This window comes from Aethalodelphis obliquidens, unplaced genomic scaffold (genome assembly GCF_003676395.1).
Source record: "Aethalodelphis obliquidens isolate GAN/ISIS:26980383/991018 unplaced genomic scaffold, ASM367639v1 scaffold2, whole genome shotgun sequence".
Lineage (NCBI taxonomy): Eukaryota > Metazoa > Chordata > Mammalia > Artiodactyla > Delphinidae > Aethalodelphis > Aethalodelphis obliquidens.
Genome location: NW_020837946.1, coordinates 85,842,872 through 85,859,514, shown reverse-complemented (window position 1 = coordinate 85,859,514; position 16,643 = coordinate 85,842,872). Strand labels below are relative to the sequence as shown.

The window sequence follows — 16,643 nt, the reverse complement described above, 5'->3', positions numbered from 1 at the left end:
AGGGAGGGAGACGCAAGAGGGAGGAGATATGGGGACATATGTATACATACAGCTGATTCACTTTGTTATACAGCAGAAACTAACAGAACATTGTAAAGCAATTATACTCCAATAAAGATGTTAAAAATAAAAAAATTAAGGACCTGGTCTTCGCTCTTAGTTAAAAGAAAGGGGGAGCCAGTTGTAGATTTTGGAGCAGGACTGACATGAACTGATTTCAGTTTTAAAAGAATCACTGTGTTGAGAATACATTCTAGGAGAACAAGAAAACCAGCTGGAAAACTAACTTATCCAGTTACCAATCTAATTAGAAAGAGTTATTTGTGGGTGGAAAGTTCTTCATGCATTTGCCTCTGATAGGTTGAAGGAATCTAAAGAACTGGATTCCAGCCCCCTGCTTGGGTATAAGTTTCCCAAATAACTTTAGGCCTGTTGCTTCACTTCTCAGCTGCTGCTTTATTGTCTTTAGCATGGGAATAATGCTTAACTTTATCTACCTTGTAGTGTGTGTTTGTGTGTGTGTTTGTGCACACCCCGAATCGAAGGAGATAAAGGAAGTAAAAGCCAAGACTACACACTGTTATTAGAGATTGACACAATTGGAAATTCAAGCAGAGTCCAGTCCAGACACCTGATCTTGTGCTGAATCCACGTGAGAGTGGAGATAGCACTGGATTCAGAGTCAGAAAACCTGAGTTTGGATCCTGAGTCACTGACTCCTTACCCCTGTCACCTTGGATAAAACAGCTTCCTCAGTTTCCTCTTCTGTGTTAGAGGAGATTACGATACTGATACCTCAAAGGACTTAATCCAGAGTTACAGGTGAATAAAATTCCTGTTATATACTGTAAAGCACCAAAGAGATGAAGCCCCCCAAAGCTCCTATTGCAACTGTAGACAGCTCTACTCAGCCTGTTAAAAAATCTTAATTAATCCTTCCATATAGGTAGTTGTTAATTTTAACTCCTTGAGGGCAGAAATCGTTTCTTCCTTTAGTGCCCCATGTCACCAGCACAGGGTAGAGCAACAGGGGGGACTTAGCAAGTCATTTTAGCAAGTGGGTAAGTAAAGGTATGATACTAAAGGAGGAAATGTAGATTTGGGAATCAGGTTTTTTTAGAGTAAATATTCCAAACCATGAGAGTGGATACATTCACCGAGAGAGTTCAGAGCCTGAAGAGGCAGGCTAGAGCTAAACACCAAATTGGGGACTAGCACAGTAAATTCACTAACCAGCAAAGGGAAACACCGTAGAAAGTAAACAGATCATTCGGAATCATCAGCATGATAAAAATCTGAAGAGCATCATCAACTAGTATAACTTATTATAAATACCTTCCACTCAGAAAGGATCCAAACAAATTTCAATTAGCTGTCATTTCACCAGTCTGAAATCCCTAATGACCACCCACTTATCTATAACCACACTCCAGCACAGAGACAACTGAAGTTCCTTCGCGATTCAAAAGTTCCGTGTGAATTATCGAAGGACGATAATGCAGTGTCCATTGTAATTTTAATACTAATTGTGTTGTTTGAGTCCTGCTAATCCACATATGACAATATAATGTAAGTGTTTTTTACCAGAGCATTTGCTTAATCAGAGCCTTACACTCCCCAGGCCTTCTAAGTAAAGGAACTTTACTGGGAAAGAAGGAAAGTGGCACATAAAACCATTTTCCTAGTCTGTTTGTTAAGTACATACTTAGCAAGCCATCTTGCAACATACCTAGCCAATAATTTACATCTCCTCTCTAGAGCCCTCTTTTTTGTGTCTTCTTAACTGACATTTTGGAATTCACCTGAAAACACCAACGATTTGCCAAGACAAAACTTGGCCTGTGGAGAAGACACCATATTCAACACCAATCTGGAGAAAACAGCATACTCAGTTCCTGTATTCACGATGATCGTAATATTTATTTTAATCATTATCACAATTTGAGGATTATAACTTGGTCCTAAGAAAACTGGCCTCCAAGCAGTAAAGAGTTAAGACCAGAAAGTTCACCCCCTAGGCCCTTTGCTCAATCTCCTTATTTCAATCCCTCCTTCCCTGTGATACCACAAAATGAATAATGCCTTAGACATAGTTTTTGCAATGCTAATATTTGAACAGTAAAAGATACCTTAAGACCTTCATCAAGATTTTTTAAGGCCTCGTTTAATGTCAGTGTCAAGGTTCTGTGAGGAATAATTAATATAACAAAACAAGGTCTATGTGCCCATCGATTGCCAGGGGATTTATGCAGGTAACTCATTAATGCTGCAGGGGTTTCTGCATGTAAATCCCGAAGCCTTGATGGGGAAATGGGACCCAATGATTTTCCCCCTATAAAAAACACAAACAATGACAAGTATAAAAGCAGATAACCTGAATATCTATACAAACAGCTCTATGGCTTGTAAAAGTTTTCCATTTCCATCCTGTCACCTCTTCTTTTCACATGTATAAAAGATGGGACAATTATTTCAACAAACCGACCCATATAAATCAATGCAGTTTTGCTGTGGGAAGACTGGGTGTTTAAGGCATTTAATATTTCAGCATCACCAGATTATCACCAGGATCCATTTCACTTTGCGGTCAAGTGCATGATTAGCGCTGTGACAGGATATTGGCCATTTTCGTAGGAAGATCTGCAAATCCTAGTAAACAAATACCAGTTGGAAAAATTAAGAACAAGTCTGTGGACTGGAATGCACCCTACTTGTAATGGGAACAAAAAGCTGGCAATCAAATCTAAAGAAAAAAGCTAAATCACAGCAGAATGACCTACTTTAAGGCATTTGCCAAAGAGGCAGTGTTTTTAGACAGCTCTTCTGAAGTAGCGTCTTTCTGTCTATGCCATCTGCAGATTTATTACTGCCTGAGAAAAACAACCAAAAAAAAAAAGCTCTATTTGAATGATACTAGGAGGCTGGTCTATAGGAAAGATTCCAGTATTGTGGGCACCACACCCACACCTACTGATGTGGTCCAAGGTTTTGCTTTAGACGCACCTAATTAAGAAACCCTGACTCATTTACATGGAGACGTTTGATCTAAATTACACTCCAAACCGCACCAAATTGGGAGCATCTGTGAATGTGAAATGTTTGTTCCCTGTGACGGCTAGAACAGGGCCAGCTCTGGACGGCACATGTTCAAGTGACGAAAAATATTTCACATGTAACGTACTTCTGAGACCCACTTTTCCACTAATAATTCATAGTGATGCTAACCAGTATCTGTACTTCCACAATTATTTCAGGCTGTGAAAAATTATGTCACTTTTTTTTTCTACAGCTAGAAAGAGGTAGAAGACCACCTACTTCGCTTGTTGTCATTGATAAAAGGCCTTAAGTGCAGCCAATAGCAGAAAGGCAAAGCTGTATGGTGTAGGGGCTGGTCATTACATATATCTCTTAACTGGGGGGTCCAGAAAGGCAGAGCAGCAATCTAAAAGGATAAATCTCAAGGATGACCCCCTCTCATCACTGGCTTAACTTCTCTAGTTTTCCGCTTGGCTTGCTGGTTCTCAGTAAAGGTTTGCTTCTCAACTCCTCTGAGGCTGTGTTTGTGTCCAGAAGACACAGCCCACCAAAGCGAGAATACTGATAGATTAAAGGTCACATTATATGCAATTAAAGGGCATTCAGATACAGTCCGTGTCATTTCCATCCTGTAAAATGTCTAAGAAAGTTTAAAAGAATTTTTTAAAATGTTCTGCCATTGGATGCTAAGAACAGTACTTAGCACATAATACTCACGGAAGAGTGCTGTATATCAAACACAATCAACAGTGTTTCATAGATGCAGTCAGCCCTGCACTCTGGCACCTGTGAGCACTTTCCCTTATTAGGCTGTGTATCACCTATGTTTCAACTGGAGTCCAAGGAATAAGAAAGAAACTTAAAAAAAATTTCCAGATTCTTTTGTCTAAGAAGATACTAATACATTGATCTGACATACCGTTTTTTTGCAGTAGCTAGAATGAGATTTGAATATATTGATAGTTTCAGCAGCAGAACCCAGGGAGCCCAGTTAATAACTTATGCATGGATATATAGATATACTTCAGACAGAGGTAAGGTTTTCAGCTCTCATGTTGGTAATACTTAGAGGGATCGAATGAAAGGGGCTGTTCCCCCAGAGTCTTTGTTGTGGGCATGCATTGTGACAGTATGGAGCCAGAGTTCTTCTGGTTGTCTACACAGCCTGGATTCAATAAACTGTTATATATGCATATTATGACAATGTGGTCAAGGAAACCAGATTTTTTTACTCTACCTTCGAGTGCCTATAGAGCCTAAATCTGGTGTTTATTTTTCTTGTCCCCCTTCAATATGTTAACATATTCATAATTTAATACAGGTTATGTTCATTTTATAATTAAAGTTATGGACTTAGTTGAGAAAGCACTCAGACTATACTGTATGGAAAATATTTATCTTTTTCAATATCTGTCTGGTTCAGTGTGAATCCTAAATGTAGATAATCCCAGACTATCTTAGTTTGCTAGGGCTGCCATAACAAAATACCACAGACTAGGCTGCTTAAACAACAGAAATTTCTTTTCTCACAATTCTGGATGCTGGAAGTCTGAGGTCAAGGTGTCAGCAGGTTTGCCTTCTTCTGAGGCCTCTCTCCTTGGATTGCAGATGGCTGTCTTCTGATTGTGCCCTTACATGGTCTTTCCTCTGTGTGTATGCATCCCTGGCGTCTCTCTGTCCCAGTTTCTTCTACTTATAAAGACATCAGTCATATTGGATGAAGGCCCATCCCAACAGTCTCATTTCAACTTAATTACCAAAAGCCCTATCTCCAAATTCAGTCACATTATTAGGTACTGGGAGTTAGGGCTTCCACATATGAATTGGGGTGTATGGGGGGGCAGAGGGGAGGGGACATAATTCAGCCCATAACGTAGTCCAAGACAATATCCATGCTGCTGACATGCCCCTTGCCAAATGTGTATTTACTTGAGACCAAAACTAAAACTAAAGTTAATATTTTAAAATCTATGGTATGGGCTTCCCTGGTGGCACAGTGTTAAGAATCCGCCTGCCAATGTAGGGGACACGGGTTCGAGCCCTGGTCCGGGAAGATCCCACATGCCGCGGAGCAACTAAGCCCACGAGTCACAACTACTGTAGCCCTCGTGCCACTACTGAAGCCCGCGCGCCTAGGGCCTGTGCTCTGCAACAAGAGAAGCCACCGCAATGAGAAGCCCGCGTACCGCAACGAAGAGTAGCCCCCGCTCGCCACAACTAGAGAAAACCCGCACACAGCAACGAAGACCCAACACAGCCAAAAATAAATATAAATATATTAAAAATAATAATAATAAATTAATTAAATCTGTGGTACTTTTCCAATATGATTCTCATTCACTTCTTCCATCAGTAAGAAACAAGGATGACTTTCTAAGGTTTAGGAGAACGAGCAGCAGCGTGACTCTTCTTATACCTTCTTGCTAGACTGGAAGGAAGCAGTTACCGAGTACAGTAAGTGTTACCACAGTGCCTGCCTGAGCTCCACCCCGCCTTCAGGGACCCCTGGTCTGGAGGCATAAGTGCCTCCGCCTCCATTACTTCCACCCTCCATTAGGAAAAGATAATGCAAGAGATATCACTTTCACAATAAAACATTGCACTTACACCACACCTTTCAACTCAGCATTTCCAAATGCTTTAAAAATCATTATTATTTTTATTATTTATTTGTGGAATCCCAGCAGTCTACTCGGCACTGGGAAGTGCAGTCAAAGCCACAGAGCTATGGTCTCAGTTACACAGCCTTAAACTGACGCTCAAGTTTCCCCCTTGATGTGCCAGTAAAAAATCTGAAGGTGGGTGTTTGTAAGTGTGTGCATATTTAGGAAAAAAAAAGAGAGAGAAAGGAAACTTATCTGCTACCCTGCCACTTATATAGCTGAAGAAATTTAGAAACGAGCCGTTCCATAGCATTGCTCTAATAAACTAAGAACCACACCAAGAGAAAAGCAAGAAAGCAAGCACATAGTTTTGGACCTAAAATTCAGAAAAGGGAAATGAATTGCCCTAATCAAGGACAACTACAATAACACTTTTAAAGGGTTATTAAGCGATGCAGGAAATAGAAATCAATCATGCTCTGCATATTGTTCACTGGTCATTATTTCCTAGGTCAAATCTGCTTGACATTCAATTTAATACAGTCTTTCATCAAGTTAAAAGGCCCTGGAGAAAGTTTCACTGGCCACCCACATTTTCCAACCGGGCTGTTGCCTGATCCACCTCATTTTTGTTTTCTGACTTTTTATTGTTATTGCATAGTCTGCCTTCTCCTACTGAAACAACTCTTCTGCTTTACGTGCCTTCCAAGATGGTGAATATATGCTGTCCATTCCTGTAATGCTAGAACCTGGTCCAGTGGCTGGCACATAGTAGGTGCTCAATAAATGTTTGTGAGATAAATGAACAACACATTTTCATAGCACTCCGCAAAGCAGTCTAAAAGTGTGTTTGGCACATCCTGTTTCATCAATAAAGTTATAAGCTAAGACAGATCACAGCAAAGAAGAGATAGTCCAGATGCAGAGTAAAAACTCTAATGAAATAAGGATTTAGATTGCTTTAAATCAGAGTGACCAAATGCATTTGTAGAAAGTATATGTTGAAAGTTATCTTGACTAGTCTTGAATTTAGCCAGCAAAGGTTTTCTGAAATAAGTATGAGTTCAGGAATTTTTGTTCTAATGGGAGGGAGAAGTCATAAACTGAGAAGTGTTCTAGAATGTGGGGTGGGGCCTCTGAGGAAGCCTGAAGGTAAAAATAGAGGTCAGTAATTGGATTTAAAATATCAGAAGAGGCAAGAGTCAGGGAGGTAGAGGAACGTCAGATTACTATCTATTCTAATGGAAGGCTTTCCAAGAAGATAAACACCCCCAGGTATAGAGAACTTCTTTACGGAGGTTGTTGTACCATAAGAATGTCATTAGTAACACAATTGGGGATACACTAAGGTAGGAATTCAGACAATAAGGGCTGCCACAATGTAGCCAAAGTGAGGAGAATGTTTCTTGGGTCCTCTGTGCTTGGTGGCAGCCACCACCCTCAGCAGTCCTGCATTATCCCCAGGCAGAGAGCTTAGAAAGGGCCTAAACACACACTGTAATCATATGTCTTTCTCAGTCTACATGGGGAGTGAATCACAAAAGGGCATTTCCTGTGCTTAGAGAAAAGTATGCAATATTTGTCTTTCACCATCTCAAATCAGTAATGCAGACAGACTATATACACTTCTGTATTGGGCTATTTTGAGGCTTAAGTATCCCCAGCCCCTCAGAGGAAAGATGCTGCAAAGCAGAGGAAAATATGGGGCATCTTCCAAAAGTGAGCGAATTAAGCCCCTGGAAGGTGGCTGGCCTCATCTCGAAACCCACCAAAGAATAGTGGCACAGCTAGAAACAAGTTCAAAAGTGCTTGACGACCCTAAATTAAAACAACAGCAAAGTTCAAATTGTGGCTTGGCTCAAGCTGCTTTATTATATTTTGTATTTAGATTTCACACGTTTATATTCCAAAGTGTGATGTCTCTTTAAAAATGTAACTGTTGAGTTTAAAATCAAGAAGTAGTAATGTGGCTTCCCAGAGAGACACGTATGGAAGGTTTTTGTTTTGGGCGGTGGGGAAAGGAGTTGATTTTGTCTTTAGTTCTGTGGAATTTCAGGCCAGTCAACACCTAGGCCACTCCTTGAAAAAAAAAAAAGAGGAAGAAGAAGACCTTTTCAAAAATTTAAATGACTCAGCATGCAGAGGACTTCTTGCAGACATCTGGAAGTTTAAACAGAGGCGTCCAAAAGGCAAGTCGAGGTACAGCAGCAATAGCAAGCATCTGACCTTTATTCTCATTTTCAAGAGTGAAATGGCTTATAGGTTTTTGAGGTGTCAGTGCCAGAAGGGAAGCTGGCCAAGGCTCTCATTGCAAAGATGAGCAAACCTGTGCTTTCCCAGGTCATCTAGCCAGTTTGCAGGTCCTATAACCCAGGCTGACTTTAGTGGTAAAAGGAAAATGGAAATAAGCTATGTCGAAGGCACTTGACCTCCAACTGGCTAATTATTCTAGATGGTTCTTAAAGTTAAAGTTCTTAGATTTTCAATTTCTGATGAAGGTAATTTCATCACAGAGGTCCCTTTTCTATAAAATTGTCAGTACTTTCTCACTGTCTTAGCTCTACCTGGAATTCTAACCATTACTTCCGTGAACGAATGTGTCACTTCATCAGATGAATGAATTTTCTCGTCAGCTCCACCCATACCTCCCGCATCCCCCTCTGCAAGGCTTGGCCCACATTCTTCTGCTCCTTCCCAGACTCCTCTCTATGCTCTCTGCTCATCCCAGATGCTACCACTTCTTTGAAGCATCTGGCTCAGTGTCCAGCTATATTCAGATTTGCTCGATCACAGATCTGACCCCATCTGAGGAGATCTTTCCCTACTCAACTCATAGCCCTTCTTAGGCATAGCCGTGAAGGAGAGCTTGACACATACATACAGCATAGTGAATGTAGAGCAGAAGTTATTCTTATTCTTTTCTGGTTCTTGAGAATACCTAGCATGAAGAGACATAGTTTACTGAGCATCAACCACGTGTCCCATACTCTCCTGAATATTTAGAAATACATCCTCTCAATTCAGCAACCATGTAAAGGAGGTATTACTGTCCATTTATGGAGCCAAAAATCTAGCATCCAGAGGAACCACGTGTTTTTCGTAGACCACCCAACTAAAAAGTAGTGGGGTCAGTATTTGAATGCAAGTTTTTCTGAATCCAAAGCTAACTTCTATGCAAAACTGCTTCCCTTCTCAGAGTAACCCACACATAAAAGTCACTAAATATTTGTATGAATGGACAAGCTAATATGGGAACTGTTCCCTGCTCCAATCTGACTTGAAAAAAAAAAGAAGAAATTCAGAATCTTTGGTGCCTCTGAACAGACATGGTCACATAGACAGCACAAGGAAAGCAGAAATGTTCTCAGAAGTTAACAGTTAAGTTGGTCACTGGCAGACTACCTGGAAGTGATATGACTCACAGGGAATGACAAGCCTCGAGTCAAACTTGGCAAGCATTTGTAACTTTACAGCATGCACCTTAAATATTCTACTAACCCCTTATTTTCCCTTTGCCCTTATTTTCTCACTCATTTTATTTTATTTATTTATTTATTAATTTTGTGTGTGTGTGTGTGTGTGTGTGGTACGCAGGCCTCTCACTGTTGTGGCCTCTTCCGTTGCGGAGCACAGGCTCCGGACGCGCAGGCTCAGTGGCCATGGCTCACGGGCGCAGCCGCTCCGCGGCATGTGAGATCTTCCCGGACCGGGGCACGAACCCGTGTCCCCTGCATCGGCAGGCGGACTCTCAACCACTGCGCCACCAGGGAAGCCCCTCTCACTCATTTTAAACGTATTTTAACCTTTTATATGTAATGTATTTTTACACAGTAAAATACATTTATAAGGTGGAAGTATAAATCAATTTAATACATAATGAAAATGAAATTAATTAACAAAATAAAATTGGTGCTCCAATTTACAGAACAAGTTCAGAAATGTTCACTGCATAGAAGTGGGTGGCTCAGGCCTCACGTGTTACTTCATTAAAGCATAGGACTATAATTGTGACGCTGTGTTTTAGGGAAGATTTGAAATGTGTGGCGTTCTAGAAGGTATTTAAAGTTGCAGCTTATCCGTATTAAAATCAGAAAAGTTTAAAGGCCAACGGAAGAGATATGGGATTTTCATAGATCTTTTTTTTAATCCCACTAAACAGTACAAAGATCTCTGAGTTTGAAAATGATTTTATCCTCAAATACCATAACGTTTGCAAACTGATATTTTAAAACACAGAGGGGAAGGTTGACTAAGACTGAAAGTTATGGTTTTCTCGAAGTTTTTAACTAAATGAATATCAAGACAATAAAGAGAAGCTTATTTGATTGCAAATTCTGAGGCTACCAGATGGTATTTCTCTCTGTTGCCATCCAACTCTTAGTTGTGTTTTCTAATGATAAGGGAGGCTGGGAACCACTGATCTACTCCAGTCATATCACATGAGTATCTCAATTCTCAGAAAGAAATCCCTTGTCCAGATTTTTCCAGTTGTTTTTAAAGAGCAGTGATGTTGAGGCGACTCTCATGGGAACCAACTTAGTTCCGTGAATGAACCATGGAAAGGAACTCAGTTGGGGAAAAGGAGTACGTATTTCTTACCAAATTGTCATTGCCATCTGCTCTGTCAGTGGATGTCATTGTCTACTACAAATTCTCAAGGACCTCCAAAGAATCAGAGTCAAGCCCTTCCTAGGAGTGTTGAAAGGAAGGGTATCTGGTTGGTTTTAACTGCAGGCATGTGTGACCAAGTAAAGCAGATTCCTGAAGAGTCTCCTTCCAGATGTATGTATGACATTTGTGCTTTATTCAAGCTCCTTTTGGACAGTGAAGACCCTTCAAAAGTAACATAATCTGTGTGGATCGAGGGTTTGTTACTCAAGAACCCAGATATCGCTTCCCAGTTACATCAATGAACTATACCTTCAGTTACTGATTTCAACTATAAGATGGAAAAATCAAAACTGACCCAACTTAATTTTTCAAAAAATATTGTGGCAAATTTAACAAACCTATTTCCCAATTCATGTGTTATATGACAAGCTACCATAAACTTTCAATCAGAAATTGTCTCTAGATTTATTCAGAGACTAGAATTAATTTCCTTTTTTTTTTTTTATTTGTTCAGTCCATGGAATAATGAAGTAAGAATGTTCTTTCCTCTCTGTTAAAGCATGTTGACTCCTATCTATTAAGATAGAGGGTCATTGTTTGAAGAGGAATTGGGGGAGTATGTATGATGGTCTTAGATTGAATTTCCAAAAGTCTTTTAAGTCTTTAACATGCATCATAGAAGTCCAAACTATAAAAAACCCTGGTGTAAATTTATTTCTACAAAAATTGAATATAAACTAACAAAGCCAGCAACTTCAAATAAATGTTCACTCTAAATTTACTTTGCTTTTATGTTGGCCTACCCTCATTCATGTTAACATCTGATTCATGAGCTTTATCTTTTTGTGAAGTGTCCAGCCTAACTAGTCTAGGATGTGAGGGCAGCGCTTACCTTGGTTTAGATGTGCGTGAACAATGACTTCCCCTTCAAACAATCACAGTCGTTTTCTCATCAGAGATGGCCGGGAGCAGCAGCAAAGGGTGAAGGAGATCCATCATGAAATGTCCAGCGTCGATGTGTTCTCTCAATTTACTTCCTGACCTTCAGCGTGCGGCCACACTCCTGACCCTCATGAGATGGAGCCTAAGGGGGAAATGGCACTGAGTACCAATTCCTATGTCCTGTTGTTCTGTGGTCTCAATTAAGTGCTAATTAATTACCACTGGCATCTTTGGCATTGCTTGTCAAATTGCATTTAGGAATATCTTTCCTGTGTTTAAATATCAGTAGTCCAAAATCCAAAGCTAAAAATCCCATGTGTTACTATACCTTTTTTTCTTCCTTTTCAAAACTGTGTTTTAAAACTCAACAAATATATCTATAACCACTGAAGGTAGCTTTCAGATACAACAAACAGGAATTGGTATTGTCAATTTTGATTAATAGTACTTCATTAATAAACATCCTGCTCTTCAGTCTCCACCTGCACTTGCTGATGTTGCCTGGAATCAATTAACTCATATAATTTGATTTATTTTACAAAGACATTTTGGGATGTGCTGTGCTGATGATAAGGTCCTATTTTAGTAGTTCTTGATTACAAGTTAGATTGTACCCGAATGGATTTCTGTTTCTGCATGGTTGTGTATACACAAGTGTGTGTTTTGCAAGTGAGCTGGAAGAAAATGCTGCTTGAAGAAGTCTTGAATTAAAGAATTCATTTGAAAACATGGTGGGGGTATTCCCCCTGCATATTCTGACTTGTTCTGAAGACTTCCAAGAAATTCAGATCTTGCAATGTTATGTATGAAGCCATTTTACTTAGCAGATTAGCTAGTCTTCTTTTAAATCAAAGAACAAAAGAGTGTTACTAAGCACCAAAGTTAAAACACTAGCTAGAGCTAAGATATTAGAGCCAGATATTAGATTCAGCTTTGTGTTTAATTTTTTTTCTTTGCTTTGTTTTAAGTGTAATTTCTTTTTCTCCTCTAAACATTTGCAAGCCATGGTTTCTGGATCAATCCATTTGATCCCAATTATGCACTCTGAAAACATTTCTTAGGCTTCTATAAATTCTTAAGACATGCTAAAGTTCGGTGCAAGTGACAAAGGCCAACTCAAACTGTTTAGGTATAAAAGAGAATTTATTGGATTACTTAACTTAAAGTTCCAGGATTAGATATGACTTTGGGCATGACTAGATCCAAGTGCCAAAGTATCTTGCCGGGAATTTTGCCTCTTTCCATCTCTAATCTCTGCTCATCTTTGGGTTAGCTTCGTTTTCGCTTAAAATCTTTCCTCCTGGCAGCAAGATGGCAGCAGCAGTATTGTATCGTATCAGCCTAGCATCCTCAGGGGCAAGTATGTTTCTCTTTTGCCGTGGGAATAGAAAATTCCCAGGAACAATTCTCCTTGGCCTGGCTTCGATCCCATATTTATTCCGTATTTGCTCCTGATCCATTCACTGTGGCAGAGGAATGAATGGTTCTCATTAGTTGGACTTGGGACATAAGCCCAACGCTGGAGGCAGGGACTGGGTCAACTCCACTCACACCACAGAGACTGGGAGTGGGCGAGAGGTTTCCCCCAAAAGGAAGAAGAAAGATGCATAGAAGACAAAAAAAAATAATCCACTTGTCCACAACAGTAAATTGTAACTACAACCTCTTATTTCCCCAACACAACTATCCTATATCTGAATATAATAGTGTTTCAATCAATGAGAGACGTACATGGAGGCTAAGTCACATTAAGCAGCACTGTTGTCTACGAATAAGAAATGTTGCCTGTCTTTCTTCCATGCTCTCTGGCAAAGTGACATCAAGGCCTAGCAAGCAAAACTGAAGTAATACTCATCCATGCATGCATTCCTTCATCCATGTAACACTAGTGAGTCCCTACAGTGAGATAGGACCTGAACTAGGCACTGAGGCTACAAAAATAAATAAGGCAGCTCCTTAAAGAGCCTCTATGTGGAAGTAGTATAGTGTAGTCACAAGAGATAAGGTTTTGAAGTTACATAGAGCTGAGTTTCAGTCCCAGCTCTTTTACTTATTAGTTGCGTACGTGTAGACAAAGTTCCCATTCCTTCTGTGTTTTAGCTTCCGTATCTAAAAATCGGTGTATTGTAAGAATTAAATGGGTAATATTTATAATTTGCTCAACAAAAGGCCAAGCACATAAGGTCATTGTTCAATAATTAATAGTCATTACTGTGTTTATCAAATGAGATAATGCAAACAAACCATTGTACACAGTACCTGGCACATAGTAAGTGCTCAGGAAATGGTAATTGGCAGCTGTTATCATATGAAATAGAACTTGGGACTAAATCCAAAAGGAAACAAAATTTAAAAACGAAGAAATATCTATTACGATAGATTTGGAAAAAGCCTTGAGAATTCATCCAGACCTACCCCATCTTCAGAGAAAATCCTTTAGTCAGTTTAGATTTAGTAGAATTTATCTTCTCTTCAAAAGAAGTGTTCCCCAAAGCAACTGTCTTCCTTTTTGCTCTCATATTTCATCCGTTTACATAATATTTAATTAAATTATGTAATTACAATAATAAGTACAAATGGTATAAACTTGTTTGGGACTCTCTCCTGGGACTTTCCTCTAGTGGGAACAGATGTGCACAGTTGAGAGTCATTAACTAGCTGTGGACATTCAGTGTGTTGTGGGCATTGGTCAGTATATTTTACAGAGGAAATAGAGAGCTGGTTAAGTAGAAGTGAGCCACCGGAACCTCTGCAGTACTGTAGCGGTCTTCTGCGTGCTCTTATCTTCTTCAATGCCACTGATTCTTGAAAATGTGTCCCATATTAACTTGTATTTTTTAAACTTCTATAGGTGACATGATCAGAACTTTATAACCAGAACCTTAAGCCTGCCTTCTGGTCAGTTTTCCTATTCTATAGTCACAACTACGTACCGGGCAAAAATGTAACGTGAATAGAAAATGGTAGAACATGAAGGATTAGTACTTGGTGCTGCCCTAAATCCATTTCTAACTCTAATCTTAAATAATAGGTTATATATTCATTTCTTAGAAGGAAAAAATAGAAAGTTATCTCACACATTGAAATGACACTAACAACTGGGTAGAATCTAAAAGAAGATTAGAAGTTGCTTCCCATATATGCCTGTCCTAATGCATGAAATTAAGAGACTGTTCTTCCCATTCTCCATGGTGATCTCATGATGGTTTTTGAAATCTATTTGTCTACTGTCTTGAAAACCTCAAAATCAGAGTGCCACAAAAATTGGAAGCATGGACAACATATATACTTTAATAAGATTGTTGGTTTGAGGGAGATTAATGACTCTGTGTTAAATTTTAAGTAATAGTCATTAAAGGCTAAAAGCTAATGAAGTTCTTATTTGTAACCAGGTACTTTTGCTGAGAAGAGCATTAGAAGTAGTTCAATCCATGCCTCAAGAAGTTAAAATTTTATGATCAGAGTAGAAAATAAGCTATCATTACTGCTAAGTCTCAACCAATGGGAGCGTGCTGAGCAAAACAAGGGGCGGGTCCTGGGATGGGTGCTGGAGTGGCCCAGCCCGGGGCAAATAAATACAATATTAGTAAATATCAATAGCAGACATTTAAAAAAAGAAAGAAAATAAGCTGTCATATAGAATTGGTCAAATTCAGAAGACACGTGCCTTTCGCTGGTGGTCTGTGAGGTAATTTAGAGTCCTAAACATTAAAGGCATCTTCCACTCCTCAACTGTATTTTAGACGATTTAGAGTTTTCTCTAGTAATCACCGGCCACCCAGCAGACACTGACCTTGTATAGAATGGTTCACTATTAAAGATGACTTGAAACCAGATCAGTTCCTTAGATGTGAACTTCCAGGTCTCTGTTCGAATATCATGGAGATCAACTAATTTCACTACTTATGTGAACTATGTCATATGTAGTCATTATAATTTTGAACATTGTGGTATAAATAACAATTTAAAATTTCATAATTACTCTTGGTGAGAAAAAGAGTTCTGAGCCAAGACACCTTTTTTGGTTTTTCTTAATGTATTAATTGAAATAGTTACACAATCCAAATCACGTGCTCTGTTCTGTGAAGACCTTATATTAACAGGCATTGCAAAGGTTGGAGTGTCCTTCTTCAAACCAAGTTTAAATGCTGAGAAAGGCACTCTGGTTGGTCCCATTTCTTGATTCAAGCCTCTACCCTTGGTCCAAACAGCCGTAAAAAAACATGGCCAGGTCTACTCACTGGGAGAAAAAGGAATATTCTGATGAGTGCTTATTGAGAACATTGAATGGGGAGTACTGGAAAAAGACACTGGAACAGGTTATGAAGGGGCTAATATATCCTAATAAGGAGCTGGGATTTTACCTAATGGGTAACAGAAGGCCACTGCTGGTTTTCAAGTCAAGAACATTGATCCACATAATGAGACTAAAAGAGCCCAGGTGCATGCAGACTCTATCTTGGAAGGCTCTGTAACCCGTGTTTGGGGAGAGGCAATAATAGTGGTTCAGGTATACTTAGGAGAGCAGAAAAAGACAACCTTAGCAGAAGAAGCTGGCAAATATTAGGTGATAGAGTCAAGTCTCCCAGCAACCCCTCTCGTGTTCAGAGCCGGGTTCTGGTCCTTGAGGGGGGGAATTGAAAGGCAGAACCAAGTATCAAAACCGCAAATGGAAGGGTCACTTGGGGAAACAGGGCACATATGGCTCAGTCCTGCTGCATCCTGAGATCTGTGAACTAGCAGGATGCATAGGCCTTTTAGAAGAAACTTGGGTACAGCTGAGGCAGGCAAGACATGGCACCAGGAATCCCAAGGAAACACCCTTTGTCAGTCTGCATCATCATTCCTACTCAAATTAAAATAACGTGTTCAAACTTACAGCCCTTATGAAATTAGAAACCTGGTGTCTCTCAGGTTATCAGAAAGGATTTATGTTTCATCTAGTTGTTTCTGGCTTGATTTCCTGCTTTGGCTGAAACCACAACTCATGCATTGCCTCATCACTTGCCAGTGTTCCCTTATCTTAACAATTCCTCTGCCTTGCTTTCCAAAAGCTCACTCCAGGACATAGCACTTAGTAGACATTTACTGAAAATTCATGGAGGATGGAAAGATTACATCACACCCAGCCTAGCAGATAATTGAAAATTTAAACTTCAGTAATAGGCATTCCTATTACTACCTTGGTCATTCTCCCTACACCCTCCGCTAGGAAATTTTTGTGGGTTGTCTCTTCCATTTGGCCTCCAACTTTCCACCATGTAATTCTGCCCCAACACCCTTCTTTCATATTCTTTTTTTTTACACACAACCTTCATAAGTCCATTTCATTTTTTATACAGAGAATTTGTTTATCTCTTTTTCTGGCTGTGTTCTAAGGATTATCTTTCCAAAACGGTCCATCAAAATGTTTTGCTTGGGCTTCCCTGGTGGCGCAGTGGTTGAGAGTCC

At 39.7% G+C, this 16,643-nt stretch overlaps 1 protein-coding gene across 3 annotated transcripts in view; it reads left to right on the top strand.

Annotated features, from left to right (window-relative positions):
• ARHGAP15 (Rho GTPase activating protein 15) overlaps positions 1-16,643 on the top strand; it is a 622,754-nt gene that overhangs the window by 582,030 nt on the left and 24,081 nt on the right. The window contains exon 15 of one of the 3 annotated variants that reach the window (XM_027131911.1): positions 11,207-11,652. The exons of the other annotated variants lie outside the window; for them this stretch is intronic. Within the exon in view, the coding sequence (XP_026987712.1) occupies positions 11,207-11,291 (85 nt within the window). The 3' untranslated portion in view covers positions 11,292-11,652. Of the gene's footprint in view, positions 1-11,206; positions 11,653-16,643 lie in introns of those variants that run through there. 3 annotated transcript variants of the gene reach the window in all.